Genomic DNA, 14,837 nt, shown 5'->3' on the forward strand with positions numbered 1-14,837 from the left:
GAAAACTCTGCTCGTGCCAAATTCCTGACTCGGTAAATTGCCCTCCGCCACCTTGGACACGTGTCCCACCCATCGCGTGCTGCCTCTGCACGACTACGCCTCCGATTATTTTCTTGCCATGTCCTATTCCGAACCGCCAAGTTGCTTGCCTCCCCCTATCCTTGCAGTCCAATCGCAAACATCCCTCCGCAAAGCGTCTGAATTACAAAATCCGTGGTAGTAATGTGATTTCACGATACAATGAGGGCCATCTATCGAGGGATTACAAGTGTCTGCCTTTGGTAATATATTTACAGTCGCACGCTATACTACGAACACCAACCCTATGCCGTCATATCACTGATAATGATGCTGATGACAGTGGTGATTGTAAATGTCCGTACATTAATGCATACTTTCCAAACCTGCTGGTTCAAGTGATGAGACTGCCAATTTTTAAAACCATTTTACCACAGGCCCATTTTTTGAAAGGGAAAATTGCGCCCACATTTTTCACCCCCTCAATTTTTATGAAGCAGAATGATTAGCTTTGAAAATCCGTGCCACACTTAAAGGTTTCAGAATATCGGCAGCTTACCGCTTGAATCAGGAGGGTTGGCTAGTATGTTAATGCCTAAAAAAATACGTGAATGGCGGACATGGATTTCAGTAATCTAAAAATGAAAAGCTAAAATTTCCCAGAACCCACCGTTCATTGTACGAATGCAATAACTTTATCAATAACCCACCGTTTGATCTAGGATTGCAATGACTTTATCAGTCCACCCTTTGATGTACGATTGCAATAACCTTATCAGTAACCTGCAGTTCGACTTAAAAATGCAACAACCCCATCAGTAACCCAACGTTCAACATATGAATGCAATAACTTTATCAGTAACCCGCTGTTCGATGTGCAAATGCAATAACTTTATCGACAACTTACTGGGTGTGCAGCAGCTGGACGAGCAGCAATTGGCTGAGCAGCACACGGTGACCTTTAACCTCAGGCACTTCTTGCCACTGCTGTGACGTGGTGTCGCTGTGGGGCAGAGCGGGCAAAGTCAATTAGGACACAACGATAATAAATAATAAACACCCAGATGCTACCGCGTTTCAAACACCATTAGCACATGCGTTGTGAGAAACAAATACAAAAGGACACATCGCCCTGTGAAAGCAGAACAGTCAGGAGCCATGGTTACCAGCTTAGTATCGTGCCGAGTTGGGTTCAGCTCATTATTCCGCAAATTAACAGCTAATTTTCAATTTGCTCACTGCCGAGCATTTGCCAACCTTGGAAGAAATGTCACTGTTAGTCGCGCCGTAATGTCGAACGCGTCGCTGGGGTAGGCACAACGCGTTGCACGGGCGGCGAGTGACATCCGCAAAAGGTCCGGTCAGCAGCATGGATGGCTCCGTACGGTGCGAAAGACGTTCAACAAACATCACAAACAACTCTCGTGCTCCCCCGAACCGTCCCAAGCGGTGATGTTTACTACACACCGGCACCAGGTACTCATTTGAGGCTGAGTCGACCTTGGGGAGGCCCAAGACTGGTTCAGATAATGGTCACCGGTTTTAGACGTGAGAGGCACACTGCACACACGTGCAAACACGCGCACACACGTGCACACACGCGCACACACTGCATACACGTGCACTCACGTGCACACACGCGCATACACGCGCACAGAGCAATGTCAAAGAATCTCTCCGCTCAAACGAGTCTTGGTGTCGCTCGCCTCTGTTGGAGGCTCCGAGGTGCCAAGGTAAATTCCACATTCCCATGGCAGGGAACAGTCGACTACAGTCATAAAGTACAGCCTTGACTGACTTCCCACCTTCAAGATCCTCAATGGACTTACCCTCACCTACCTCGCCCCACTCATCTCACTCTACCTCCCCTCCACGCACTCTCCAACCCCTCCCCTCTTATATCACTCTACTCCCCTCCACGCACTCTCCTACCTCTCCCCTCTCATCTCACTCCACTCCCCTCCACGCACTCTCCTACCCCTCCCCTCTCATCTCACTCCACTCCCCTCCACGCACTCTCCTACCTCTCCCCTCTCATCTCACTCTACTCCCCTCCATGCACTCTCCTACCCCTCCCCTCTCATCTCACTCTATTCCCCTCCACGCACTCTCCTACCCCTCCCCTCTCATCTCACTCTACTCCCCTCTACGCACTCTCCAACCCCTCCCCTCTCATATCACTCTACTCCCCTCCACGCACTCTCCTACCTCTCCCCTCTCATCTCACTCCACTCCCCTCCACGCACTCTACTACCCCTCCCCTCTCATCTCACTCCACTCCCCTCCACGCACTATCCTACCTCTCCCCTCTCATCTCACTCTACTCCCCTCCATGCACTCTCCTACCCCTCCCCTCTCATCTCACTCTACTCCCCTCCACGCACTCTCCTACCCCTCCCCTCTCATCTCACTCTACTCCCCTCTACGCACTCTCCAACCCCTCCCCTCTCATATCACTCTACTCCCCTCCACGCACTCTCCTACCTCTCCCCTCTCATCTCACTCTACTCCCCTCCATGCACTCACCTACCTCTCCCTTCTCATCTCACTCTACTCCCCTCCACGCACTCTCCTACCTCCCCCCACTCATCTCACTCTACTCCCCTCCACGCACTCTCCTACCTCCCCCCACTCATCTCACTCTACTCCCCTCCACTCACTCTCCTGCCTCTTCCCTCTCATCTCACTCTACTCCCCTCCACGCACTCTCCCAGCTCTCCCTTCTCATCTCACTATACTCCCCTCCACGCACTCTCCTACCTCTCCCCTCTCATCTCACTCTACTCCCCTTCACAACACTATCCAAACCTCTCCACTCTCATCGCACTCTACTCCCAGTCAACCATTCCTCACTGAGAGAGAGGGAGGTTATTCGTACTTCTCTGTTGACCTCCCTTCCCCCAGCCACCCGTGTTGTCAGCTCCCTGCCCCTGTTTACGAGCGGGCTCAAGGTGAGAGGTTAACTACCTCGCCTGGTATGCAGAAGGTCGTGGGTTCGATCCTGACCCTGACGCCTGCTGCATATTTGAAGTTGGCATGTCTCTCTCTCTCGTCGCGGTCACGTGGATTTTTTTTCTCCGGGTCCTCCGGTTTTTCCCTCCACATTTAGAATGGACATCGCACGTTTAAAGAGAATTTGGCCGCTGTGAATGTCCACGTGAAAAGCCACTTGGTTGAGCTGTCATTTGTGGCCAGGTCACTTCTGAAAAAGAGCTACACAGCTCAGTGGGGCCTTACCTGGTGACAATAAAAAATAGTTTAATTTTAGTTTTTACTCCCCTGTCGATGACCGAATGCCCTTCACATCTCCCTATAACATAAATATACATACACATTCTCCTGTTTGTGCACAGCATGTCGAAAGGTGGTCGCATTTAGACGCTGTATGAACCCAAATTGAATTCTATCGAAGTGTGAACCACCGAGGCCTAGCTCGTGGGAGGTGTAATAGAACTCTGCTGAATGTACTGTCCAAAAGTCAACGGTTAAAAAAAACACATACACACAAAATGCCCCCGTTTGTATGGATCGGACCGTAAGTTAAATGAGCTGCTGGCTAATTAATGGTGGATGAGACCAGTGCCAGATTAAGCTCGTGTGGGACCTGTAGCATATGTTAACATGTTCCTTCGGAGTGGGCAGGTAGGAACTTGGTTGGACAGCGCATTCATGCGATCCGTGTCACGCGGCGCAAACTGCATGGGGCGGCGCGGGTCAGGATCGAACCTACGACCTCCTGCATACCAAGCGAGGTGGTTAACATCTCGGCCCCTCCCCCCCCCCCCACTCTTCGTCATATCCGAGGGCAACAATCCTATCTCAGGTGCACAGGCAATACCGATGAAGGGAAACATTAACCGAATAGCTCGCATAGCCAAAAGAGAGCCACCTTAAAAATTATCTCAGTCTCCGTGACACTTTCTTTTCTGAACAGATAAATTGTCATCGCTACGCTCGCCCCGTGTCTACGACAACGGGCGGCCCAACGGAGGACGAACGGATTTCGGACGGAGCGACGGGAACGGGAGGGTAAGGTTTCCGCAAATCAATAACGAGGGGGCCTGTCGAGTTGACGCGGTGACAACCACGGAAGCCACGGGAAGCCCTCCGGCCGATGAATCCCCCCGCCGTTTTCGCGCCGTGCCCGGGCGAGGGTTTTCGACGTCTCGTTCCGTTTCCCGACAAACAGCAGGCAACGGCTGCGCCGTCCACGCACTCGGTGCTGAAGGGTTAATGTGTTTAATGTAATTACATTTTCCAATGGCTGGCACCAGTAATCTAATTTTACCTCGTTCCCCGGAGTAAAAAAAAAACACACTGAAGACGGAAAGAGGTGTGGCGAGCGGGCTCAGGACCGGTTCAGGTGTCATCCGTTTCGCTGACGTTTTCAGTGGCGCGGGACGCAAACTCAGGCCTCACGGGTTCACAGGGGATGACAGTACACGAACCACCCCTCGTCCTGTCATTTCTATCGGCTTCACTCAAAGTGAGGCGGTGTTCCCGCACGAAACGTAAACAGAGGTTCACCTCCACGTCAATCATCCGGATGATTAGACCGGATTCATCCAGGCTAAATAAAGATTCTGATTCTGAATACTCAAATACTGGCGAAAGAGGTCCCGTAGATAGAAATGTTCAAGCCGAGCTATTGACACTTCGATACTTGCTGGCCTTTGCATTGTGGCATTTCCTGGCCTGACACTCGTGAGACAAGGCCATAAAGGCGGCTGTCTCTGGTGGAGGCCAATCAGTTTCGAAGTCAAAACGTTTATTATTATCAGAGCATGTTTGTTTGCATGTTCATCACAAGTACGCGTGGTTAATGCAGACTTGATGCCTTGCAAAAGGTATCTTTTTGGTGTTCAAACATCTTAACACCGCCTGTTTTATCGCCAGAAATGGTAAAAAAAAAAAGCCTATTCTTATTTTTTTCATAACGTTGACACTGACGAAAAGGTCCCATAGACACATTCACAACACGGACATCGTCAGGGCTGTGACCATCGACCGGCTGCAACCCAAGAATGCGGTGCAATGTACAATCACAGGGCGGCTGAAACCCGGATGTGAACCCAGGGTCTCCACAGTGCTGGCTCGGTTGCTCCGGCACGGCCAATTTTGATCCCCCTGAGACGGACACGCGGCCAACTCGCCCCCCCGTCCCCCCGTCCCCTCTTCATCCCTCAAGTCCATTTTCTTCGCCGGTCACCGTTCCGGGCGTTGCGCGAGTGGATGGCTGCATTGACTCCCGCCATAAATAAATGCGTGCATGTTGAACTCTTTACGCGCCGTAACGTAGCCAACCGTACTAATCATGCGCAGATGTAATGTGGCCCAGCGCAATTCATCTTACAAACTATAAACACTATTTATTGTTACCAAGCAAGGCCCACTGAGCTATATGGCCCTTTTTTTCAGTAGCGACCTGGCCACAAATGGCAAGTGACTTATGGTCACGTGGAAATTTATTCCAAATACTGTACTCCGAACGTATGTTTATAAAGGTGGAGGCAAAAACGGGAGGACCCGGAAGAAAATCCACGTGACCACGAGGAGAGAGACATGCAAACGCCAAATATACAGGCGTCAACATCGAACCCCCGACCTCCCGCATACCGGGCGAGGTAGTTAACATCTCGCCACCACGGCTCTCCCCTGTGCAGGCAATGGAGAGGACGCACCAGCGCTCCGGAGGGCGTGATCGCCGTGGAGATGGAGCGACGAGATGAGCTCGTTCGCCGGAGCGAGTTGGAATTCTAGATTTGAAGCTTTCGTGACTGCAAGGATTCATGCTCTTAGGTTTTTCGGTAAAGTCACGTAGGTAAAAAAATGAAATTAAAATTAATGAAAATAAAATAATACAAAATCACGACGTTTCGGAGGCAACACAAGTCTCCGTCATCAGGTGGGACCGTCACAGCCAGATTTGCTGTAACACTTGATACAGCAAATCTAAGAGTGCAAGGTGGAATGTTGCGTCGCGGGGAACCGCGGGGGGGGGGGGGGTTGCCAAAGGGAAAAAAATATTAACCATCGCAGATTTTCGTCTTGGTTGTTGTTGTTGCTGTATATACAGTATATATAATAACCGACGAAAATGAACTGCAGGGAATGATGGAACAAGCTCATGAAGCCCTGTGCGCAGAGGTAGGGGTCCAGATAAATAAGGAGCCGAGCAAAAGTCACGCACGAGGTTTCCGACGACACAATCGAAGATATGTGTCGGCAGGACACAACTGGAGAGCCCAGAGGAGAGAGAGCGCGCGTGGCATACGCCTCGGGGAAGTTACTGAAGGTGGACGGAAATGAACATAATTGGCGATGGGGCGGTGATAGGTGATGTATAAAAGCGAGGAGCCCTTTGTCCGATCCCAACCTTGGTTTGGTCTTCAAAAATGCAGTTGGGAACGCCTCTTGCCTAGGGTTTCATTCAATGACGTGGGGTCGAGCGATCGGGTTACCCTGCCTGTCCGTGTCGCCTGCCTTAAATAATTTATGGTGGTGAGTGCAAGTCCCTATCCCTTTAGTGTCCCGCGTGACTGTGTGAGCGCGTGAGCGTGCGTGTGAGCGTGCGCGTGAGTGTGCGCGTGAGCGAGCATTGTTAGCGAGCGCATGAGCGAGTGAGTGAGTGTGAGCATGCGTGTGAGCGAGTGTGTGAGCGTGCGTGTGAGCGAGCGGGTGAGCGTGCGTGTGAGTGAGCGGGTGAGCGTGCATGTGAGCGAGTGTGTGAGCGTGCGTGTGAGCGAGTGTGTGAGCGTGCATGTGAGCGAGTGTGTGAGCGTGCGTGTGACTGAGCGGGTGAGCGTGCGTTTGAACGTGCGGGAGCGTGCGTGTGAGCGTGCGGGAACGTGCGTGTGAGCGAGCGCGCGAGCGAGCGGGTGAGCATGCGTGAGCGAGCGCGTGGGCGTGCGCGTGAGCGAGCGTGCTCGCGAGACAAACACAGCAGGCAGCATTATTTGTCCCTTTCGGAAGGACGAGCAAACGTTCCTGTTGCATTGGGTGGCGGCATGAAAAGGTACACAGATTGACACGGACATAATCCAGAAAATGATAAGCTAGCCGATTTTTGAGGAGGCCGTTAAACCCCGCGGCGGGTTGATAATGGCCAAGTGGCGATGGTCACGATGATCAGCAGCGGCGAGACTTTCAGGTGCGCTCAAGCATCAGCCGATTTTTTTTATTGCAACCACAAAAAAACCGGACACATTTGCCTCCTTCTCCCGTTCACCGCTTGTTACGCGCGTGACCGCTCGCGGCGCGTGCCCCGCTTTAAATTTAGACGGAAATAAATTAATAACGGTGCAAATCAACGATACTCTTCGCCTGCAGGGGCCCCAGGAAGCTCCGCTTGATATGATTACATCAAAGGATGCAGGGATCGGGTTTCGGAAACCACATTACACTCGGGCCGACAGCAATATGAGGAGAGGCCTGCTCTTCCCTGCATTGCATCACCGAAACGCAATTACATAAGCGGGTTATGGCTAGGGTACTGTGGGTCACAAGCGCCACGGATAATGATGTTTTGATTGAAGGCCTGCCGACCGACATCGTGACATATGTAATATTTGCATTAAAGTATTTGCTTTGATATGACTTTTCTTTTTTATTTGATCCTCCTGTACGTTTAAACGGAAACGTGGAGAACTCTGCGATTCATCGTGGAGCAAGCACGTCCACAGAGTAAGTGACGACTAATCCGTGCGTGCGTACACACGTGCGTACACGTGCGTGTGTAAATGTGTGGTGGGGAGCGGCGGTGTAGCGGTCAGCGCGCCGCGCTACGAACCTGGCGACCCGAGTTCGATTCCCGCTCACGGCCAACACCGGTGACGATTGTCTGAGCCGGTCCTGGGCCTCTCCTAGGTCGATTCAATCTTAAATGAGTACCTGGTGTGGTGTGTAAACATCGCCACTGGGGAGACAAAGGCGGCCGGGCGTGGTGCTGACTACCCACCCTTCATGTACCGTGCCGGCCTTCATAGGTGCTACTCGCTAACAGCACTTGCCCCAACAGTCTGTTAAGGCAATAAGTGGGATCTTTAATTTTGTACGTTTGCCCAGAAAACCTCCTTCTAGACCACCGTGCGACAATTTCGATGAATGAGTCGTCATGTAAAAGCTAATGGTTTGTAGTTTGCGAGAAAAGATATTGATTTGTTTTGTTACAAACTAAAAAATGTTACCGGCGTATCGACCCACTCGTTACCTATCCATATACCGTTGATGATTGCCTCTTGTACCGTTGCAAGCCCAGTTTCAAAATCTTATAACAACCGACAGGCACGTGACATATTCTTGGTTTTTTCGGTAAAGTCACGTAAAAGGGAAATCATAAAATAATAAAAATTAAACAAAATACAATTATGTCTAATTTGTATTATTTCCCCTCTACTTGCCTTTACCAAAAGAACCAAGCATATGAATCCGTGCAGTCACAAAAGCTTTAGATCGAAATTTAGGCACGCGACACTTTTAATCTAATCTAATTTACTTATTTACATGCGCAGAGCGCGCTCACTCAAGGCGCTTGACACAGCTTGCAAAACGATGACGGAACGGAACGATGCAGTCGACACGGGGAGGGGGTGCTTCAAGGTATTGAGGACATGAGTGACAGCGATAGAGGGGTGCTTAGGGGCATCACGAAAGGGTTGGGGAGGGACAGGAAGGAGTGGAGGGGCTAGGGGAGGGAAGAGGAAGGGGACGGGCGATGGGGAAAAGTTGGTGAGGCTTTGAGAGAGCAACGGAAGGAGGTTAGGGAGGGGGACCGCTTCATATACAGGGGCAGTGTTGAGTCTATGGGCAGTGCTGAGTCTATGGGCAGTGCTGAGTCTATGGGCAGTGCTGAGTGTATGGGCAGTGCTGAGTCTATGGTGCAGTGCTGAGTCTATGGGCAGTGCTGAGTCTATGGGCAGTGTTGAGTCTATGGGCAGTGCTGAGTCTATGGGCAGTGCAGAGTCTATGGTGCAGTGCTGAGTCTATGGGCAGTGTTGAGTCTATGGGCAGTGTTGAGTCTATGGGCAGTGCTGAGTCTATGGGCAGTGCTGAGTCTATGGTGCAGTGCTGAGTCTATGGGCAGTGCTGAGTCTATGGGCAGTGTTGAATCTATGGGCAGTGCTGAGTCTATGGGCAGTGCTGAGTCTATGGGCAGTGCTGAGTCTATGGTGCAGTGCTGAGTCTATGGTGCAGTGTTGAGTCTATGGGCAGTGTTGAGTCTATGGGCAGTGCTGAGTCTATGGGCAGTGCTGAGTCTATGGTGCAGTGTTGAGTCTATGGTGCAGTGCTGAGTCTATGGTGCAGTGCTGAGTCTATGGGCAGTGCTGATTCTATGGTGCAGTGTTGAGTCTATGGGCAGTGTTGAGTCTATGGGCAGTGCTGAGTCTATGGGCAGTGCTGAGTCTATGGGCAGTGCTGAGTCTATGGGCAGTGCTGAGTCTATGGTGCAGTGCTGAGTCTATGGGCAGTGTTGAGTCTATGGGCAGTGCTGAGTCTATGGGCAGTGTTGAGTCTATGGGCATTGCTGAGTCTATGGGCAGTGTTGAGTCTATGGGCAGTATTGAGTCTATGGGCAGTGTGGAGTCTATGGGCAGTGCTGAGTCTATGGGCAGTGTTGAGTCTATGGTGCAGTGTTGAGTCTATGGGCAGTGCTGAGTCTATGGGCAGTGTTGAGTCTATGGGCAGTATTGAGTCTATGGGCAGTGTTGAGTCTATGGGCAGTGCTGATTCTATGGGCAGTGTTGAGTCTATGGGCAGTGCTCAGTCTATGGTGCAGTGTTGAGTCTATGGGCAGTGTTGAGTCTATGGTGCAGTGTTGAGTCTATGGGCATTGCTGAGTCTATGGGCAGTGCTGAGTTACTCGCCTGACACGTGACCTCGCCATCGTAGGGCGAGAGCGCTGCTCGGTTCCCAGCGGCCGTAGGAGAAGTTCTCGTCTCTTAATGAGAAGAACTTTAATTTGACGACTGCAGCGCGAGTCATAAACGGGCTCCTCATTAAACGGGAGATGGGAATCGTGACGTGGCGTGCGTTTGAGCTCTTAAAAGCGAGGTCAAAATCTTCAAATGAGTTTTTTTTTTCCGACTTCAAAATGGGTCTTAAATTGGATAATTTTTTTTTTCCAAGCTGAACAATACTGCCAATCGCGCCGTTGGGATGCCAAAGCAAAGCACTGCTGAGTGGTACATGGGTACAGTGTGCGGTCGATGCAATGGTAGTTCTATGGATAGACTGGTGCCCAGCACAGGAATGTGGAATTTCCACCACTTGTTCAGGGCCATCAGCGGTTGACGGGTATTGTCCAATGAACATTTAGCCTCTTCTTTTTGCGATTAAGTTCAAGTTTCAAGTTGATTTTGCTTAACCAGGTGAAAACTCCAAAGACCGGGATAGGAGTCTCATTTGCTAAACAAATACAAATTCACATGCAGCCATGAAGCAAATAGAAATTAGGACACAAAAAATCACTGCGCCACTCGGGCAGTTTGAAAATATTGCAAACAAACGTAAATCGACGTTTCGTAATTAATAACCTGCCCCTGTACATGAAGCGGTCCCCTCACTAACCTCCTTCCAGTTCCTCTCTTAAAGCCTCTCCACCTCTTCTCCATTGCCCATTCTCTTCCCTCCCCTCACCCCACTAACTCCTTCCCGTCCCTCCCCAACCCTTTCGTGATGCCCCTAAGCATTTAGTACACAGCACACCAAGCGCTCAAGGTAGGCAGAGTCCATCTAGGAGAGGGCTCGGCAGCAGTTCCAACATCGGATGCTGTTGTTGATGTGAGCCACGGCTAAGGGGTCGAACTCAAAAGGTCGCCGCTTTTGCAGGCACACCGTGCCACCGCACACAAAGGTCCCCCGTGTTGGGGCAAGTGCAGTTAGCGAGCACCTATGAAGGCCGGCACGGCACACGAGTGGGTGGGTGGCCAGCACCACGCCCGGCCGCCTTTGTCTCCCGAGCGGCGACGTTTACACACCGCACCAGGCACTCATTTGAGGCTGAGTCGACCTAGGGGAGGCCCAGGACCGGTTCAGATAATCATCACTGCTGTTGGCCGGTGCAGCAATCCAACTCGGGTCGTCGGGTTCGTAGCGCAGCGCGCTAACTGCGACACTACCGCTCCCAACCGCACACGCACACACGCACACGCGTGCACACAAAGACAAAAGATCCTCCGTATAGCCTTGAACAGACTGTTGGGGCAAGTGTTGTTCGCGAGCACCTATGAAGTCTGGACACAGCACACGAGGGGGTGGGTGGCCAGCACCACTCCCGGCCGCCTTTGTCTCCCCTAGTGGCGGTGATTACACACCACATCCAGGTACTCATTTGAGGCTGAGTCGACCTAGGGGAGGCCCGGGACCAGTTCAGATATTCATCACCTGGTGTTGGCCGTGAGCGGGAATCGAACCCGGGTCGCTGGGTTCGTAGCGCAGCGCGCTAACCGCTACCCTACCACACATAGACACAAGCACGCGCACACATACGCACGACCGCAAGTGCACACATACGTATACACACAATAGGCCCGTGGAGGCTGTACACGTTTCCACAGGCGCACGCGTCAGTACTGCGGGCGCGTCAGAACATCAGTGCAACATTTTGTTGAAGCTGTTCTTTCTAAGGTTTCCACATTTTCTGGCCTCAGAAGCAAAAGGTCCTGTCACCCATGTCTAAACCGCGGCAATCACACCAGGCCTGTCTGCTTGATATTCAGAAACGAGCAGCAACTTGCGGGCATAAAAGTGCTCTCCTGCTTTCAGACAGTGCTCAGGTTTTCTGGCAGGCTCGCGGCTTGGGGGAGAAAGACTCGGTCCCATTGTATCTGATGAGCTTTGGTGCACGAAATCCTACCCGCTATTTCCCAGTGGGCCACAACATGGAATGGTGGGAGAGAAAAAAAAATGGGTCGAAGAAATTTAATCTCATCCCTGTGAATACTTTGCCTAACTATTGTTATTTTTACACAGACAAGTTCTACCCCCCCCCCAAAACTTCTCGACAGCGCCGTACGCACGAAGCATCGGGACCTTCTTTTCGTATTATTTCATGGGGTTTTTTTTGTGTCGCCAACATTTCTCGGCCAAGTAATTGTCCAGAGGAAGATATTATTGACGCTTCTATTTTTACTGATTTGAACCCTGCTTTTTTATGAGATGGACGTCGGGGGAGAGAGGGGGCGGGGGGTGTCGTGATGATGATCTTTTACTTGATTTGAACCCGGTGTTTGAAAAGCGTTCAGAACATGTTTGGCCTATTTTTTGCCAGTTTTATTCCTGGCACCCTTGCCTTGTTGGCAGTCACAAAACAAAGCGTCAATTTGGGAGAAAAAAATCACGCGGAGCGGTGCGATCCCATGTGTCTGAGCACTGCCGGCGCAATAATTGATTCTTCCAAGAAAAACTTAAATTCTTCCGGTGGCATCTTTATCTCTGCACAACACAGGGTACACTGTAGCACACACACTCTCCTATGAGTCTGTGTTTACCACCTGGCAGCCAAACCCAAAATATGAATCCTCCAGAACTGTAATTTAGACGAATTAAGGGAAACAGCATAATTGTTATACAATGGCTTGTGTGTGTGTGTGCAGTCATTGATGAAATGGGATGAGATGACTCACAAACAACAAAAAAATCACTACACCTACTTGGAAACACATTTTTATCACAGGTGGCTGCCCAGATTCGAACCCCATTATCTCAGTGGTACTGGCTCAGTGCTCTGACCTCTCGGCTCGCCGATCACCTTGCTATTTTAAACTGTCGCCCACACACAGAGACAAGTAATTGTGTTGTTGGTGCTGCGGTGAGTGTGTGCGCGTACGCGTGGGTGACTTGCGCCCGTTAGACCAGATGACGCAGCGCTGCTTAATGGGGCCACACGTTGCTGATGAGACTTAGAAAGTCAAAACTGGTCAATACGAATTAACACGTAGGCTTTCGTGATCAATGTTAGTCATTCCTCTCCAACACACGGGGGGGAGAAGGATGGGGGTGCTGAAGCATTAACTAATTTGCACGTTCTGTTCACGTGACAAACCTGACTAATTGGTTGCGTCTGGTTGGAGGCGGGGGGGAGTTTAAGACGCATTTACATTTACGTGAAATCCAACCCAGGAAACTTTATCGTGGTCAATAAAACTACGCTGGCTTTCGCGGTTGTGCTGTATGGGCTCACCGATGTGATTTCCGGTTGCTCCATGTGTCGTTAGTTTAAACCTGCTGGGAAGCATTTGTCCGGAACGCATGGTGAACAAAACGTTGTTTTATTTCGTGGCAACGAAGCACACGTTGGTAAGTTGACTTCAACGTATAATTAGATTTTTGTTTTTTTTTATATTCATTAAGATGTGCGCTTTTCCCAATGCATAATTTCGGCTCCATTTTCATCTGATTTTTCAAAATGAAATCCCCCACCAACCTTTTTATGAAAACTTAATCGTTCATTTACGTACTATACGTTGAACTTCTTTCGCACCGTACGTAGCCAATCGTGCTAACAGGAGGTATGAGTGAAAATTGCATTGTGGGTAGAAGCAGTGCATGATCATCGGTGAATACCCATGAGCGTTTCATGGTTATCTCAACAACCTTTCACCTCACTGAGTTTCAGGCAGTAGTGGATGAGCAGGGGGAAGCAGAGGGGAGTTGGGGGGGGGTCGATGTTGCTTTATCGTATTCCCAAAGAAAATAAAAACGCTCGGGTCCATTTTCAAATTTGGCTTCACATAGATGACGACGCCAGCACGCGTGGCCTGCTCTTTTTCAAGTAACGTCACGGGATTTTTCGCGTCCACTGCCAAGCATGCGGCGCGTACTTACGGCCAATACAACCCGTGACATGAACCATGGCGGTCTCTGGGTTCGAACCGCAGGGCCTCCGCAACGGAGCGGCGAAAACCCCGCTTGCGAACCATCGCACATGCGTCCAATTAATAACGTCCAACCAATTAGGCCGCTGCTCAAAGGGGGCGACGGATCGCAGAAGCATTTCTGAGCTCATTACCTTTTGAATTTTCTTCCCCCCCCGCCCCGCTCCGCTCCTCCCTTTTCAATTCCCTAAGCGTCCATTTTAGTGAACCTTTGAACAGGATGCAGAGCAGGCCCATTTAAGAACTCGTATCTCAGCCACGTCTGTTTTTTTTCTCTGTCGGGAGTGGCCAAACAGAGCTAAACACACAAAAGCCATTAGCGTTTTTTTTTTGCTGTTACTGCTGCTGCAAATATCTGTAGTAAAAAAAAAGGGAGGGAGACTAAATTAAAGAAATAAATCCCGCTACGGTAATTGGCATGTTTACGAATCTCACCGCGGAAAAAAAAAAAATTCGTTTAACTTCGCTCGGCTGCATTTCAACCCCCCGCCGCCCCCCCCCCACCCTGCCGCCCATCTTGAGGGCTTCTGAAGAGTGAAGCCGGTCACTGAACTCTCACTTGAGAGTCCATAACAGATGTTCGCACTCGGCGTGAAAAATGGGGCCGCGAAAAGTTTACGCAAAACATAAAACGTGCTCGGCTCGGGAGCGCGCCAGGCTCATCCTGACCCCTTGTCATGTGATCTCTGTCAAGTGGATCGCATCGCGGTTGGCGTAAATCAGCCCTCTCGAGTCTCGCGTCTTCTCCTTTTATCGACGTTGTTTACTATTCCGACCGACAGGACTCCTCTTTATCCGTGACCCTATCGCCCGCGGGAGCTGAAAGGTATCCAAAAAAAAAACTGTCATTATCCGTGCCCATATCCTTCCTGTTATCCGCGCGTCTTGACCGGACCCCACATGTTCCTGCCGGCCAGTCGGGGGCATCACGTCGGAACGCCTGTT

The 14,837-nt window shown here is 50.7% G+C and overlaps 1 protein-coding gene across 3 annotated transcripts in view; it reads right to left on the minus strand.

The window, feature by feature from the left end:
• Window positions 1-14,837, minus strand: part of LOC133355244 (ephrin-A5-like) — a 193,485-nt gene that overhangs the window by 17,777 nt on the left and 160,871 nt on the right. For all 3 annotated transcript variants that reach the window (XM_061572625.1, XM_061572624.1, XM_061572623.1), the window contains exon 3: window positions 926-1,021. In XM_061572625.1, the coding sequence (XP_061428609.1) occupies window positions 926-1,021 (96 nt within the window). The remainder of the gene's footprint in view (window positions 1-925; window positions 1,022-14,837) is intronic.

Source organism: Lethenteron reissneri, chromosome 50 (genome assembly GCF_015708825.2).
Source record: "Lethenteron reissneri isolate LAM-NWPU_2019-01 chromosome 50, ASM1570882v1, whole genome shotgun sequence".
NCBI classification, from domain to species: domain Eukaryota; kingdom Metazoa; phylum Chordata; class Hyperoartia; order Petromyzontiformes; family Petromyzontidae; genus Lethenteron; species Lethenteron reissneri.